Source organism: Trichinella spiralis (genome assembly GCF_000181795.1).
Source record: "Trichinella spiralis strain ISS 195 chromosome Unknown Scfld4, whole genome shotgun sequence".
NCBI lineage: Eukaryota > Metazoa > Nematoda > Enoplea > Trichinellida > Trichinellidae > Trichinella > Trichinella spiralis.
In genome coordinates this window covers 9955718-9971718 of record NW_003526943.1, presented here as the reverse complement: position 1 = coordinate 9971718, position 16001 = coordinate 9955718, and the positions used below count along the sequence as shown (strand labels likewise).

The 16001-nt window shown below is 28.5% G+C and overlaps 4 protein-coding genes across 4 annotated transcripts; 2 read left to right on the top strand and 2 right to left on the bottom strand.

Annotated features, from left to right (window-relative positions):
• Window positions 1-266: 266 nt before the first annotated feature.
• Window positions 267-1102, top strand: Tsp_06236 (conserved hypothetical protein). Its single transcript, XM_003378228.1, has 2 exons — window positions 267-290; window positions 932-1102. The coding sequence occupies exons 1-2, from the start codon at window positions 267-269 to the stop codon at window positions 1100-1102; spliced, it is 195 nt and encodes a 64-aa protein (XP_003378276.1).
• Window positions 1103-2362: 1260 nt separating this feature from the next.
• Window positions 2363-4022, bottom strand: Tsp_06237 (conserved hypothetical protein). Its single transcript, XM_003378227.1, has 3 exons — window positions 3986-4022; window positions 2971-3095; window positions 2363-2698 (listed from the first exon to the last, which is right to left on the bottom strand). Exons 1-3 carry the CDS (start codon window positions 4020-4022, stop codon window positions 2363-2365), a joined length of 498 nt encoding a protein of 165 aa, XP_003378275.1.
• Window positions 4023-4441: 419 nt separating this feature from the next.
• Window positions 4442-9320, bottom strand: Tsp_06238 (GTP-binding ADP-ribosylation factor). Its single transcript, XM_003378226.1, has 11 exons — window positions 9266-9320; window positions 9022-9204; window positions 7981-8111; window positions 7786-7912; window positions 7072-7481; window positions 6766-7016; window positions 6512-6701; window positions 5669-5793; window positions 4891-4962; window positions 4718-4769; window positions 4442-4516 (listed from the first exon to the last, which is right to left on the bottom strand). Exons 1-11 carry the CDS (start codon window positions 9318-9320, stop codon window positions 4442-4444), a joined length of 1671 nt encoding a protein of 556 aa, XP_003378274.1.
• Window positions 9321-10491: 1171 nt separating this feature from the next.
• Window positions 10492-13500, top strand: Tsp_06239 (GTP-binding ADP-ribosylation factor). Its single transcript, XM_003378225.1, has 13 exons — window positions 10492-10564; window positions 10752-10877; window positions 10927-10995; window positions 11056-11135; window positions 11194-11302; window positions 11360-11535; window positions 11599-11717; window positions 11777-11873; window positions 11930-12095; window positions 12415-12597; window positions 12821-12899; window positions 12960-13081; window positions 13487-13500. Exons 1-13 carry the CDS (start codon window positions 10492-10494, stop codon window positions 13498-13500), a joined length of 1413 nt encoding a protein of 470 aa, XP_003378273.1.
• Window positions 13501-16001: the final 2501 nt, after the last annotated feature.

Below are 16001 nucleotides of genomic sequence, written 5' to 3'. Positions count from 1 at the left end.
TTTTATTTTTCCAATTTCTTACAAAGGAGATAATTGTTAAAGAAAAAATCGATGGAAGAAAAATTAAAAATAGCAATTTTCTTTTTAAATAATGGTCTCGTAAATGATTTAAAGTTGTACGCAACCTCAAGTACGCAAGTTACAATGCTGGTTTTATCGATTTAATGACTTTAATTCTATGTTTTTTTAAAATAAATCAATAGAATGCATATTTATTTATACATGTATATATATGAATGCAATATAAGAAATTAAGCAAAATAAAAATGGAAGGAATTTCTCATTTTCAGGTGAAAATGTGAAAATATTTTACATGCATTTTCTAAAAGTGTCAAGTTATATTGAATATTAGAGTAAGGTTAAGAAATGACAGGTAAATTTAATATAACGCTCCTTTAGCATTCCATGATTTTATATTCAAGATTATGTTATCGTGAAATTTACTGTTTTGTTTGCATTTACAAAAAAGCATTTTAATTTTCAATTTTCAGTTTATTTCTTTTGCTACTCATTATTGCTGCCATTTTAAATTGTCTAAATAAAATGTAAGCTTACTGTATTAAAAAATATAATTAATTATTAGCTTAATAATAGCAATTTAAGTAGTGAAATGTTGAACATGTAATTACGTAATTAACAGCCTGAAAAGTAGAAATTCAAAATTTATCGTAATTATGATTTCTGCAAAAATACAATATTCCTCATTGGCTGTTTGTGTCATGATTGTGTGATTTGTCGTTTTATCCAAATTAGAAGCCGACTGCCAATGGGAGGAGATCTTCGTCTGTTATTTCAGCTTATTGCAGTTATAGCTATTGACACTTGACCCAAACGCAGATAATTTACATTTGTATAAATGATTTAGCTATTTGGATTTTCAGTCGTCACTAATTTAAATAAAAGGGAAATTTTATTATTTACTACCTTTCAGATTAGCATGAAAACATTAATCAGCATTGATAAACTGCAAATTTTCATTTATTCATTGCTTGGAACAATCAAACAGACAGTTTGCATAATACAATATGAGTATGCTGATAATATTTTTATTCCAATTTTATCCATTATTTGTGCAACTAAAATGGAACCGATTTATCAATAATGTTCGAATAAATTCTGAAAAAGTAAACTGCTTTCAAGTAGCGATTCCATTAACAATGCATATTGTTAAATTAGCCATTCAGCAGTACATCACGTATGACATATTTTATAAACACACGACAAACAAAAAATGCTATGGGAAGAGAACTGTCTCTGATGCACTTAAATTATAATAAGCTGTAATATAAATTTGCTTATATATAAAAAGAGTGAAGATTGAAATGATTAAAATTTTGCATAAAAATACGAGGATAATTTATTATTGTTATATATTTCTGCTTAGGTATTACAAGGCAATATTACATAGTATAGCACTGTTACTAGGTGAACTTTTATTTCTAACCTGAGAATTAATTCATTTACGAAACACACACACACAAGCGTTTGTAATTTAGTTTTTAATTATAACTTTTTAAGTGCGTTTCCCTTTGACCTTGCAAAAATAATTTGTCCAAATGACGTAGCAACAAATTACCTTGGAAGAAAAAGAGATGAAAAACTAAAGCAATGCCTTGAGCAATAAATTTCCACAGTTAATTGATTGTTTACTTGTAATTTATGCTGATTTATATATTTAATTTCTCATTTCCAGCAGTATTAAAAAAAATTACTGTTTACCGTATGAATATGCTTTATCATAGCAATAATGAGTTGTTTCGTATTTGTTGATTTTTATGAGAAAAAATTGCACAAATAGCATAATCATAATTTATAATACGACGGTGCAATGAATGCCACAAACTATACAAAGCTGTGACTATTTTGTTGTAAAGTTATTTTTATCAGGAAAGAAATAGAAAATAATCATCAGCATAGGAAATTGATTCATTGTAAAAATGGAATCGATATATTAAAAATTTTACATATGCACAAAATGGTTAATAAAAATTACAGTATAAAAAAGTTAGCAAACATATTGTGGTTGGAAATGGTTTTCAGAAAAAAGTGATGAAATGGAAGATAGAATTTGAATTTGTATGAAATTAGAAAATAATTTTACAACAAAAGAAAATTATTCTTTAACGGCTGAGCGTTTTAAGTAAATTAAATCAATAAAATGCAGTTGGGTATAATTTGCACGACTTTATTTTCATTAAAGTTCTCTAATCAGCGTAAGAAGTTGTATTCAATTAGCTAAATGAATTTATGAAAAAAATTGTTTCATAAATAATAAAAAAAATAAGCAATATATATATATGTATGAAAGATGATGGATAATAATTTTATATCCCAAGAAAAAAAAAACTAAATTTACCAAATGTTAGTTGCAGAATATGCGATGAAGCAGAAAGTAAGTAAGATGGTTTGATGAACGAAGAGTTGTTGCAGTGAAATGGACTGGCTGGATCAACCGACTCTGCGGGAATAAGCTATAAAGAAGAGAAACGGTGACGGCTGAAATAATTGTCGACGTGGTGGTGAAGCGCAGTGGTGCGATTCCAAGGACAGCAATCGATGTGTTCAAGCGTGGTCCTGCAAGCTTCCACCAATTGGGAACTAACGATGCGGCATAAACGCAGTCCGCATAGAAAAGCGTCCCAATTGGATACACTGATTTTTCAAAGCAACGCTTTGCTTGCCGAAAAGCACGATCGAACTGCTAATCGATCCAAGTTAACCAAAGGGAAAGTACCAAAAAAAATATAAAAAAATTACAATAATGAACCCCTGATAATCATATTTGTGAACTTCCAGTCGCTTTTTTTGTCAAGGTGATTGCACTTTTATTGAAATTTGTCATTATAATAAACCTTTTGTATACTGTATTCAGTCAGTTACATGCACTACAATTTGCAACAACAACAAAAAAAATACTGCCAAAGAAAAAGTTAACAAATTTATTCCATATTACATCACAATCAAACTAACAAAGGGTGTGGCATGAACCGTCAAAGTAGCAAGAATAAAGCAGGAAATCAAATTGCAGTGCATTGCCATCGAAAATTGCAAACAAGCGACATCAGTTAGCTCGGCTGCAACAGGCAATATGGAACCTGAAAAAAGTTTTTTGAATTAAAAAAAACATACATTCTGCTTAAATTTTATTCTATTGCTGTCAATGATCCAACGATTAAATTATCAATTAATGTTTTGCTCTTCAATTTGCACAATTTGATCACCTGCTTCGAGTTGAATGAAAATCAATTTGTTTGTTTACATTGCAAATATTACATACTACAATGGCGTGCTTTGGAAAGAATGCTTTCTGCAATGGAATGGCAGATTAGCACGCGAACAATTTATTGCTTGCAGTATAATTAAATAGATTTGAAATGAAAATGGAAAATTCTCATGTTCACTTTGAAAGCATAACTGAAAGCTTCATAAGTTTTCAAACTATCAAAGTATAATTTTTACTAAAATTTCTTTTCGAACTTTTCACTTTTGCTTGTAAGATGTGCATTAAAAATTACTCGCTAATTTTATGTAAATATAAGTACATTTCGCATTTTTGTACAAATTTTGTAAGCATTAATTTATTACATGGAATTTTTACACAAAATATTTTCCAAGAATGATATGATTGTAAAAATATATTCACGAAAAATTGAATTTATTACATTTTTACCAATTCAGTTTTATTGTTTAATTTCTTGCATAACAAAATATTTATAACTTAAGTTCTCAATTCTGTTAAAAATGCTTTTTTAATAAAATATTTATGAACATCAAATAAAAAAACGTAAGGCATATATGAATATTTCATTGTCTTTTTAAAATTCGCTTGCAATCATTGTTCAGTATGCTATCTAATAACAATAAGCAGCAAACAAAATATTCTTTGTTTTGCAAAATATTTGCATTGTAAAATGCTGTTATTTATTCATCAGATTTTCTTATTAAATTGCATGTATTACTAGTAAATTTGCGCATGTAATTTGACGCTCATTCATCTTCATCATCGATGCTTTTCCAATCATTCTTTAAAATAAAATTCATCACATCTGCAAAACGGTAACAGAAACAGTTCATTTACAACAAGCATCACCCAGATGTTGCTGAAACGAGATTTGTCGAACATGTTGCTCAATTTAGCATCTCCGTGGACAAGTATACACTGGCCTCAGTCGATAGTGCAGAAGAATTTGACCGTTCCAACGGTGGAAAGTACCAGACAAAACAAAAGTGTAAATGTCAGCTGTTGTTGAAAAGTGGGAAAGAACGAGCCAGTATACAATGTCAGCAAACCTTGTCCTCCCTATATTTTCAACTGTCTACTTCTACAGCAGTTACCCAAATTCACATGAATTGCTGCAATGCAGATTATGAGCAAACGTGTTTTATATTATTTCTATTGCATTCTTCAAAATCTCGTTTTTTCGCTGAATCGCTTTTGTTATTACTTATTACGTGCTGCAGAAAGCAAATTTTGCAATAAAAGGCAAAATAAAAGGCTGCAAAATTCGACAGTGAACTGCAAAAATTACGATAAAAATAAACTTTCATTTAAATTATAATAAACTATAAACTGTGAAAAATTGCACTTGTAATAATACTTTAATTAATAATTTCATGAAAAACGCAATAGCTATTTTTACTTATGATAAATCACAGCAGACATGGCATAGAAAACGCAGAGTAAAATATAAGTTACAAATTTGTTATATTTAAATACTTTAAAAATAATGTCGCTTTCAATGACTTTGCATGATTTCAACTGCTCAATTCTATAAATTTAATTTCTTCAACAAAGTATTACCAATAAATTAAATGTATTGAATAATGTAATAGAGAATAATTTTTGAAATGCAAAAATTAATAATCAGTTTTCAGTAATAACTTTCAAACATGCGTTTGATTATTTCTTTCAGAAAGCCTTCACCTATATTACTGGTCATCAATGGAACTGAAATTAGATTTCTATAACCAAAAATAATAATCACTAAACAATTATTTTGAACGAAGTCAACTTTGCAATAAGTACTGCCATTTGTTATGGAATTTTACGGCCAATTATCTGAAGAGATCAGCTGCTTCTAATGTTCGTTTCTTTCACTTCAAACAATAACTAATTTTTCATTTTTGTACAAATTACTTTCAAAAATAATATAGTTTTATCATTTTATTTGAAAACCATTTTTTAATTCTCATACAAAATTAAATTTGCTAAACTGTAGGCTTTCATGCAAGACTTATGAGAACTGTATTTTATTATTACGGCAAATGTTTAAATTGCTACATTTGCAAATGATGCAATTTTTATATACTTCTTCCATGGTTAAAAAGGGGGAGATGTTAGAAAAGATAATTTTGCAAAAGAAATTTGAAAAATTATTATCGAATATCTTTTATCAATGATAAATATTTATTCAATTCAGTTGGTTATGCGTGACTTATTTAATAAGTTTTTAAAACAAACGTTTAGCACTATTTTCCTTGGAAAAGAAAACGGAAAATTTGATATAATATTCCTATTCACAAGCTGTGACTAAGCTGACTATGGAGGTGTTTGAAAATATTAACCGCTGCGTGTAATCCAATTTCTTTGATTCAGAACAATTCAAAAGAAATTGATCAAGAAGGATGAAATCAAATCGAATGGAAGCTATATCGCTTTATCGATGACCTTATGCTGGACATGCATGACGAATAAACAGCTCTTGGGAAAGCAATCTTTGGTAGTGGGAGGGAGATTTTATCAGTCATTTTACCAATATTAATAAATTTATCACAATCAAGCCATGCTGTTTTCTTCCAATAAATACAATTTTTCAAATGATAATGAAAACAACATTTGACAGCGTCAACAATTATTTATTTTCATCAAAAATGGATATCAGTGTATATTAATTTTTGCAAATTAAAAATGTCAACTTAATTCTATTTTTTACAATATTATTCCAATTAACACATAAAATGAGGTAAAAAACAAATTTAATATTAGTATTTTTGCTAATTTGCTAATTTTGCAAATTCTCTTCAAATTAAAATTTTATAATAATTTCAGAAAACGTGTTGAAAATGTCTTAAAATGTAAAGCAAAATCATATATCTTTTCACAACAATAAAAAATTAATCTTAAAATTATCAAAAATCAATTTAAGAAAATCATTATTAGATTATTAAAGTTTCGAAATTATTTTAAATGTTTAGTTATAATCATGGACAATTTAGTTCGAAAGGAATTTTAAAGTATTACAGTATCCTACATTCCCATTTTATTTTGTAAACTTGATTACATTATTATTATTTATCATTTTCAAAATCTGAAATTTATATTTGAACCATTTTATTTTTTGTAATGCAACAGTATTTTCAGTTACACGTATTCTTTGACGCTATATTAGATTTATATTGTAAATAATTTTAAGTAGATGGATAGGTAGTAAATAATTAATTAGCGATAATGATTGTAATATAATGAAAGCAAAAATCAGTATGGAAATTAAAAAGGAAAACAGTTACTTACTGGATCATCATTGAATACAGGAGGCACATTGTCTTGATGCGACACATAAACTTCGCTGAGGCTGAATTTGTGTGGGACGTTGAACACCGAAATCCAAGTCAAATCAGATACTTCCCACAAGCCTGGCAATTTTACTTTAATTGTGACATTTTTCAACTTATCCGGCAAATAATCACAAGCATATGTTCCACTAAAATCATTGCATTGTTCAATTACTATGATAAATGAATGATGAAGTATTATTGTAAAGTTACTTTTCATTGACAGTAGGCAAAATTTCCCCAGCTAAATTAGGAAGCATTGCGTCACCGGCCATGATCCAAGTTCCCGGAGGACATTCTTGACAAGAAAAATTATGAAATAACAATGTTTTTTCGTCGAGGATTTCTATATTTGAAGATGTGACAGAATATTTTTGATAGTATTCCCTAAAGCCTGGTAAAGTTTTTGATTTAGGTACCAACCAGCTCGGACCTTTCGGAAAATATACAGTAGCTATTGATTTCTGAAAAATAAATTGATGCAATTTATAATAAATGCAGTTTGCTGCAAATATCTACCTCTGAATTGTGATCATAAACCGAAAACCATGAAAAATCCCATATCGTCTTCTCAGCTGGAAGATTCAATAATAGCAGTTCTTTTTTCTTATACAAAGGCAGAGATTCTACATCAGTCTGAGCAACATCTTCTTTATTCTTGTTATGATTATTTCTGCTTTTCATCTGTCTCATCATTTGATACTGTTCCCCTTTGTCAACGAGTTTGAAAACCGCTTTCCAAATATCATTTACATCAAAATCTCTCTTTTTTCTCTTAGACAATTCTTTCACTTGTACTGAAGCTTCAACTATGCTCGAATGCACTGGTGGTGGATTGGTAATTTTTAAAGTTTTCAACGTTCCTTTTTCCATTTTCACTATTTCAATCGGTTCATTATCTTCTTCCGTATCAGTTTGTTCAATGTTATCTGAAATATTGTTTACAGTTTATTAGAGTTGAGTATATATATATATTATACCATTCAGTAATATAATACAAATGAAAACTGCGTTCACAATATAAATCAGAATATTTGGAAAACAACGAATAGCATTAATTCTTCAAACAGCAGAATATAATTTGTATTTACAGAATGTAAATCTTTTTAAAAGTAATTATAACAAATACAAAAATGACTAATTTTTGAACATAATTTTACATCTGATATTTAATGCTATATAGCCTTTCCCAAAATTATAAAACGCGTTAAAATAGAAAATACAAAAATATACTTTCATATGATGGAGTAAACGCTGTGTATTCAGCTGTGCTAACTTTATCTTTTGGAACCTTTGAAAGTGCCAAAATTTCTTGTAAGACTGTTTCGCTGGGACTTTTCGGTTTCTTGGCATACTGAACCTAATAGTAGGCATTTGTAAGTAATATATAACACTTGTAGAAATGGAAGTTCAAAATATAAAAATTACAATTGATTTTGTTGAATGTAAAGCCCGTTTTTTTAAATGTACAGGTTTTAAATAAATTCCATTGTTTGAGGGCTCCGAATCATTGACTCTGCCAGTATTCTTGGACGGTCCAATCCAAAATGTAATATTATCTAAAATTTATCATATGAATAATGAAATTTTAATTTTCTACAAAGCTGTCTATGTTTACAATCATTCAACTTTTCAAATTTTAAAACTTTTCCCTAAAAAAACTTAAAGCTACAAATTTTTAATGAAAACTATAAGAACATAAATTTTATATTGCAAACAGCTGGAGTATAGAAACAATTTTTAAAATTCAAGAAGATTTATATTTCATTTTATTGAAAGCTTAATTTTAAAAATTTTTTGCAATTTTACTTATCTTGAATTATTTTATGCATTATTTTGTCTCTGCAGTAATGTGTATTATTAATTCACTTGCATACTTTGCTTTCATTTTATCATTTTGCTGTACGGTTTATAAACTGAAACAAAACCATCAACAATAAGATTAAATATAATTGTTCTTCAATGTTTTTCTGTTTGTTTAAAGTATTTTTATTCTATAAAATTAAATTTAAGTAAATAACACTCATAATATGAATGAATGAAAATGAAGAAAAACTGAAATTGTAAATGATTTCATAAGTTAAAAAGCCGTAAATTTCACACAAGAAATTTTGTATGAAATTCATAATAACTGCATAATTTATGTTTTACATGTTCGCTTGTTGTTTTACTTGTGATTCAAGATTAAAATTGCATTACTCAATTATGGCATACAGCAACAAGAGTTATATTAAAAGCTGAACTTAATTATAATATGAATAAATAGGCGATGTTAGGTATACATTTATAGGCATATTATACAAGCTGGTTTAAATTTTAAAATGGTCAGAAAATGCATTAATGTTGTTGTAATTGTTGCTTCAATTTTTAATAAATTTTACTTTGACGAAAGGAATTATTTATATTATTGCTCTCATTAGTTATACTTTATTTTAACATTGAGCAAGTCAAATTAAATCTGCAACGTACTTTCCTTCCTCTGTGGTGGAATGAAGTTGAAATCGCTAATCACAATTTGATGTTCATTTGGTATCCAAACGAACCCTTGACAATTGTACCGTGGTTTCTCCTTTGATGCTTCTTCATTTAGTAGACCTGCAAATCTTCCATAATTTGGTGTGCTACCTGCACAAATTTTCCTCAGTGAAACACCTAATAAAATAAAACAATGCTTAGCAGTAAATAATGCTGAGAAATCGTTTCACTTTTTTACTTGAAATAATACACAGAAATAAAGCAAATTTCCAAAATATTCGTCGTTGAGACATTGCAAGCGACAAAAAAGCATACAGCAGGTATGCAGCTGTATGTGAATAATATAAATGAAGTAGATCTCGTCAAAAATTGCATAAATGTCGTTGAACTTGTGTAACTCAAACTGTTTGAAGCTTTGCCAGGTAACCACGCTCTATTTATTGAAATTTATGTCACTCATTATTATTTCCTCAACCTCAGTTCAAATAGCTTTAATCAACAAATCTAAAAAGTTCAATTTTCAAAAGCTGTTTTAAAAAAAGAATAATACGTTAACTACAAAAATTATTTATTCAGCACAATCATATTTTAATAAATAATTCGAGTGAAACAGTTTAATACAAACATATGCCGTATTAAAAATTTTTTTCAGGTTAAATTAAAAAATGTTTACGATGAAAATTTAAAATTTAAATTTTACCACTTTTGTTGTTCAATCTACTTATTACTTTATCGCATTAATGGCGTTCCACAGTATTTTTGCCATATTTAAATTTGATTTTGGCAAGAAGACCTTTCTTTTGAATCAATGATTGCTTTAGAAATTTTCCTTTTTCCATATTTCCATATAATAATGTACTTATATATATATAATTTTAGAAATGTTGCTTATAAATACAAAATCAAGAATAAACCATAATTTATATAGTGATGCTAAAATTGAATAAATAAAATTTGCTTTTGAAAATTTAAACCCAATGTAAAAACAATAGTAATGCATTTTCAGACACTTTATTTGATAAAAGTTATATGAATGAACAATTACAAAGGATACTTTAATTTGAAATTTTTAAAATTTGAATTTAAACATATTGCATATTTGAATGTAATTTTGGAAACAACGCTTTTAGCATTCAGCATTTTTTTAGCATTTTCTAAATAAAAATTTTTTGCTTGTTACAATAGATAATATACAATGAATGAGAGTATCAGTGTATTTTAAATAAATTTTAATTTTCAACTTTAAATGTGGCTTTTTGATTGTCCTTTTGACCTAATGAATGTGATATTGGTAAGTTATTAAAGACATACTTGAGAAAGTATATAATTTCTAGCGAGACACAAAACTCCACTTTCAACAAACGTTACCCTGAGAAGAAAATTTTAAATCGGTAAAATCCAAGCCAAATAACCTCTTTTATGATTTCAACTGGAAATTGCATATCAATTTCATGTTTAAATAAAATGCTGTCGCTTTCTATAGTTAATGTTCTTTGTTGGATAATTTTTATAACTCAAACTTTAGCGCATGATTATGGTAAATTTGTTGACTCTATTTTATCTAAAAATTATGACCTAAAAGGTAACATATATCTGTCAGTGGGTAATAACATTATTACAATAACTGACTTTAGCTTCAATGGAGACTTGAAATGTAAGCTTCATATTTTTATTTTTATGCTTTTTTGAAATAATTTTAATGCAAAAATGTTTTTTCCTTTCAGGTTCTACATTCATGGTACACAATAATCAAAATGGCAAAAAAGAAATTCTACCTTATAATTTAATTGCAACTGCTGGTCGGCGATCTCGAAGACACATCATTCCTCAAATTGCAAAATTGAATCCACGTAATAGTTATCCTTTTCAAAGTAGAAATTTAAATAACACTTTAAACAGATGTGCATGCATTGGAATTAACTTTTGAAGAGTCGCCTCACGTCATCGCGAACGAACCTATGATCAAAGGTGCATTCAAATATTGCCTATTTTGAATAATAATGATAATAATACGGTAATATATTATAGATTTCTTTGAATTAGATCACCACAGAAAAAAGTTGATCGACGCTGAACCACAAGAAAAAAGTACAATTGTTGATAAGACGGTACTTTTTATTTAAATATTTAATAAATATTTTCAGAAAAAAAATTACATTTTTGTAGTTAAATCATGAAACTGAATCTTGGAAATATGAACCAAAATGGAACAATATCGCCATTTTTGGCAATGTTGATAACAATGACGTTGTTGAAATGAAACGAAAACTTGGAAGTAATTTTGTCGATAAAATAAAATTTTCCATTTTAATAAATAATAACGATGCTTTAGCTAGTGACAAACATATTGCAAGGTTGCGTGATGAAATTCCAAAAATTGAACATTTTGGTAGAAATGGAAAAACAAATCATCATCATAAATTGAATTTTGATGGACGAACTAAAATTATATCTGAGAAACGTTTTAAAAACACGAATGAAGCTATTCTGAGAAAATCTGAACCCAATGTATTTAATGAATGTGCTTATTTTTTCTTTGATCTTTAATTTCTTCATGATCATATTCAATAGCTCGACCAAACTGACCAAATTAACAAAGACTGGCTGCAAAACATCTTATCCACTTCTTCTGCAAAAACTGCTCAAAAATTACCATCTCTATCGAAAGAAACAATCAATGAGCTCGATGAGTAGATTTCTAAAGTGGCATTTATGGTTATTATGTCATGAAAATTTGAACTCGTTTCAGAAATTATTATCTTAAACCAATGAAAAATGCCATGTTGACAATATCGCTGTTGCCACGTGGAAGTCAGTACTTTTTCATTTATGACCACTGCAAAAAGGTAAAAATGAAAAAAAAATTTGAAAATTAATTTAAATTTTGATTGTGTTCATTAAGGATGTAATAGTTGAAGTGGATCTTTTCCAAGAAGATTCAGAAAATGTCGATGATTTGCCTCCATTTTATGTACCAGATATCCGCTTGCATTCAGGATCGCTGATGATTCTCGACTGCAGCACATTGTTAATTCCAGATTTCACTTACACGCCAACAATGAAGTCAAGTAAGATGCAAAAATATCAATAATAATCTTTCCTTAATTGACCAATTTTTAACATTCAAAAGTAAAATATGAAAAAGCTGAAAATTTTTCATCCACAAAAATTTATTTATTTTTAACAAACTTAATGGCAATGAACTGTTTCTACCGATGAGATTCGATTTTCTTGTCACGGCAATAATTTCTTTCCTCGAATATATCAATCACCGAATCCATGCCGTATTGTTGAAAGACTGATAATAAATTAAAAGATGAAATACAATAAAGGTTGGAAGAATGGGAAGCCTGCTTTCAGTTAATATTATTATGATCAATTTATTAGCAATTACAATATGCCGGAAATTGTTTTGCATTGCCAATGAGCACTGGCACCAGTTGTACATGCGACCTGATCTGCCTGCCTCTTTGATTATAAAGCTTTCAATTTGCCCAATTATATATACATTTGCTGGTCCGTGTGTCAAAATCATTGCCATTTTGAGGTTCTTTCTTGATGTGCATTCTGGTAAAGAAAGGCAAATTTGCATGAAACATCAGTTTCATTTATTTTTCACAATATTACTGTAGGGCAATTTTTAACTTTCTACTTCAATGCAATCTAATTAATTTGAGTTTTAATCTTTGTTTGTTTTAAATATTTTAAATTAAATTTTGTACATTTAACAATGAATTAAGTTGAAAAATTAAATGCATATTTGAGGAAAATAAAAACATTTTCAATTTTTAAGATATCAGCTTTTGCGCATATTTGCATGACCAAGAAAAGATTGATTTAATTTTTATCGACTCGGAGCAAACGTCAGGCCTGTAAGCTTCATTTTTTTAAAATTTTTTCTTAATTTCTTTTCCAAATATAATTCATTTCAGACATGATATTACAAGAAGATATAACGGTGAAGATGTGATGCTGAAAATTCCCAAACAGTATAATTTACGTGATATAAATTCGGTTGAACTGTTCAATACTGGAACCAAACAGACCTACGCTAGTATTTCCATTGGAAAAGTCAAGAATTGCTAATTTTCGACCCATTTTAAAATTTTTAGCTAAATTCTTTTTTGAAATTGAAAGAAGGTTTGAATTAATATTTAAAAGAATTTAATAGCCAAAAGGCAAAAAAAAATATTTTTAAAGCGTAATATCTCGTTTGAATGCTTAAAATATAGCAATGATTGGTTTGTTAAGTGCCTGAAAGTTAAAATTTTGTTAAAAGAATAAAGCAGCAAAAGCCTTGGTAATGAAGTTTAATTCAAAAGAAATGTGCAATAATTTTCAATTTTCTTTCTCAAAAAATTGTCAAAAATAATCATTTTATCAAATAGCAGTTTGAACTTTTTCATGAGCACAACTTTTCAAAACGCTATTAACATGTTTTTTTACAAAATAGTTTAAGACACATTAAAATGAAAATAAAACTTTTTATTACTTATTCTTATTTATATGCAAACAAAATATGTATAGTCAAATTAGTTATTATTTGCTTGGTTGCTATTTGGAACTGATGCTTTTATAAATATTAATTTTTATTGCAATTCATAATTTATGAATTTCTTTTATGATGAGCGCTTGTCACAGAAAATATGGAGAGTAAATTTGATGCTGTTTTAATTAAATGCAAAATTTTATAATGTTGCTTTCATCTGCGTGCAATCATTTTCAACAACAATACGAAAGTTTGAATAACAATGTAACTGATTCAGTTATAATTTCGATCGATTCGAACACAATTTTGTAACTCTGCAATATAGAGTAGCGTTAATCTCATGAGATTGCCAATTTATAATTTCACTTGTTATATATTCATGAATATTCTATTCAATTTGTATAAATTTCAAATAATTTTTTCCCCAAGATATGATGAAAATGATGATTAATATGAAAGCTGAACTTATTTCATAAGATAATAATAAATACAACCAACTGTACAAACAATCGCAATATAAACTGCAACAGAGACAATAATCGCCGCAGTTGCAGTCGTATAATTAATTGAAAACAATTAAATTGTGGAGGTAAAATGTAGCAATTTTTATTTGCACACTAAAAATCTCTTCTCTTCTCATTCGTGCAAAAAATAAATTGTTCTAAATAGCAAATAATGGCCAGATCAATTGCAATTTTTATTTACTCATTTGTATGCAAATAAAATTTATTTGAATAGAATTTATTTTAAAAAATTTAAACAGACATTTTCATGATTCATTATTTGAATCTGAAAAAGTTTTTAAAAAATTAACATTTTCAATTACATTTATTATTATTGTAATGTTAATGTTTGACGAGTAGAATGAGAATAAATGAAAAGATGATAATTTCAATTGAACGTCGTTTTTAAGATTTTTTTTCATTGTATTTGTTGAAAATTAAAATTTTAATTTTGGCAAAAATGTTTCAAAAGAAAAAATTCACCGTTGCTTGGTTGTGCAAAAATTGCATCTTGCAACGTAACGTTGTTGCTGTTGTTTATTTGTTGTTGAGAAACAAAAATGCTTTATACGTCAAAAAGTTTATGATAAGTTGAGCACAAAGCAGACGTAGGAAAAAAATCAAACTTTCAACGTTGAAAGCTTTAGTTCTGTTTCTTTTAGCTAATCATGGGCTTGTTGTGCTGTTGTTATGCTAACGTTGTTGTGGATTAGCAGATATGTTAATTTTTGTTTGGTTCTCATTAAGGTTAGTATTATCAATTATCATTTCATCCGCTAGCAAGGAAAACAGTGTTCTTGTTCATTCAAGCGTCGGCTAACTGTGAAGCTAAGCTGAAAAGAGCTTAAAATGACAAACATCTGCAATTAAAATGTTTCATAATATTCAGTTGAGCCTCAACTATATTTTTCAGGTATTAGAATTGATTTTTTTTCAATTTTGTCCACTTCATCTTTTCATATTTTATTCTATATTGCAAAATATGAATGGAATTTGAAGCGGGATAGAGAAATTGCTTTTTTTTCTTTTTTGAATCAGTTTTATTAAAAAAACAGACAAAAATTGTTCATTATTTCTTGGATTGCTTGGAATTAGATCCGTCAATTGACTTTTCCAAAGAAGAGAAAAAGAAGAAGAAGCATTTGAGAAAAATATTCAAAGCAGAGGATGAGAAAAAATTTTTCCGACATGTGTTGTTACTTCAGGGTTTCAGTGCTTAATTCGAGGGAGTGGCTATTCGTATGCTTGGAAGAAAAGTGTTCACGTCACCAATACTGACGAGATTTATTTGTCAAATCGACATGCCGCTTAATGAGACTTGAAAAACGCTCCAATCCAATGCCAACAAAGGTAAACATCCTTCTCATTAGCGAATATCGTCCAGACTAGAACTGGGGTCGTTCTTTGGCAAATAACACCAACACACAGCAGGTCGTAATCGCTTTAAGAGGTGCCATTAACGTTGATTCATCGCTTTGCACGCAGTTTTATTGATCAAAAGTGACGAAGAGTAGCTAATCCCAAGGACGTTGCACTGGGCAATTTCTTTTCCACAAATTTTGTCCATTTTCAATGCGAGCTTTTTCACACCAGACAGACGATCAGTATTGGTCAGCAGAGGTCATGGCAAACGCGCTGAGCATAAGCAGGCTAATAAAAGGGCAGGGTTGAAAAAGACCAACATCAACCAGTTTGCTGTGAACAATATATATGCATATATTTTCAATACAAACAATACAATTTGAAATTACCCAACCCCCCTCCCCCTCCATCACAGAATGCATCAATTTACGTCCATGCAAATTGCACAACATGCTTCAAAATAAGAACAGGAAATGGACCTTTTCCATTTTTTTATTTTATAAAATTTATCCAAACTTTTATTCCCTTATATATGGCAAATTTTACGCTAACCGGAATCTGATTGGTTGGCTTTGGCAAATTATTTTCACTTTCTAACCATTAACACGGGGAGGGGGAAA

Coding starts and splice junctions, on each gene's coding strand:
- Tsp_06239 (XM_003378225.1), top strand. CDS start 10,492: ATGCTGTCGCTTTCTATAGTTAATGTTCTTTGTTGGATAATTTTTATA. Junction 12,096..12,414: donor CACGCCAACAATGAAGTCAA/GTAAGATGCAAA, acceptor TCAATTTATTAG/CAATTACAATATGCCGGAAA. Junction 12,598..12,820: donor CTTTCTTGATGTGCATTCTG/GTAAAGAAAGGC, acceptor TCAATTTTTAAG/ATATCAGCTTTTGCGCATAT.
- Tsp_06237 (XM_003378227.1), bottom strand. CDS start 4,022: ATGATTGGAAAAGCATCGATGATGAAGATGAATGAGC. Junction 3,096..3,985: donor GATGATGAAGATGAATGAGC/GTCAAATTACAT, acceptor AACTTTTTTCAG/GTTCCATATTGCCTGTTGCA. Junction 2,699..2,970: donor CGGTTCATGCCACACCCTTT/GTTAGTTTGATT, acceptor ATCGATTAGCAG/TTCGATCGTGCTTTTCGGCA.
- Tsp_06236 (XM_003378228.1), top strand. CDS start 267: ATGGAAGGAATTTCTCATTTTCAG. Junction 291..931: donor AAGGAATTTCTCATTTTCAG/GTGAAAATGTGA, acceptor ACTACCTTTCAG/ATTAGCATGAAAACATTAAT.
- Tsp_06238 (XM_003378226.1), bottom strand. CDS start 9,320: ATGTCTCAACGACGAATATTTTGGAAATTTGCTTTATTTCTGTGTATT. Junction 7,913..7,980: donor TACATTCAACAAAATCAATT/GTAATTTTTATA, acceptor GCCTACTATTAG/GTTCAGTATGCCAAGAAACC. Junction 4,770..4,890: donor AAAGAAATAATCAAACGCAT/GTTTGAAAGTTA, acceptor TTAAATTTATAG/AATTGAGCAGTTGAAATCAT.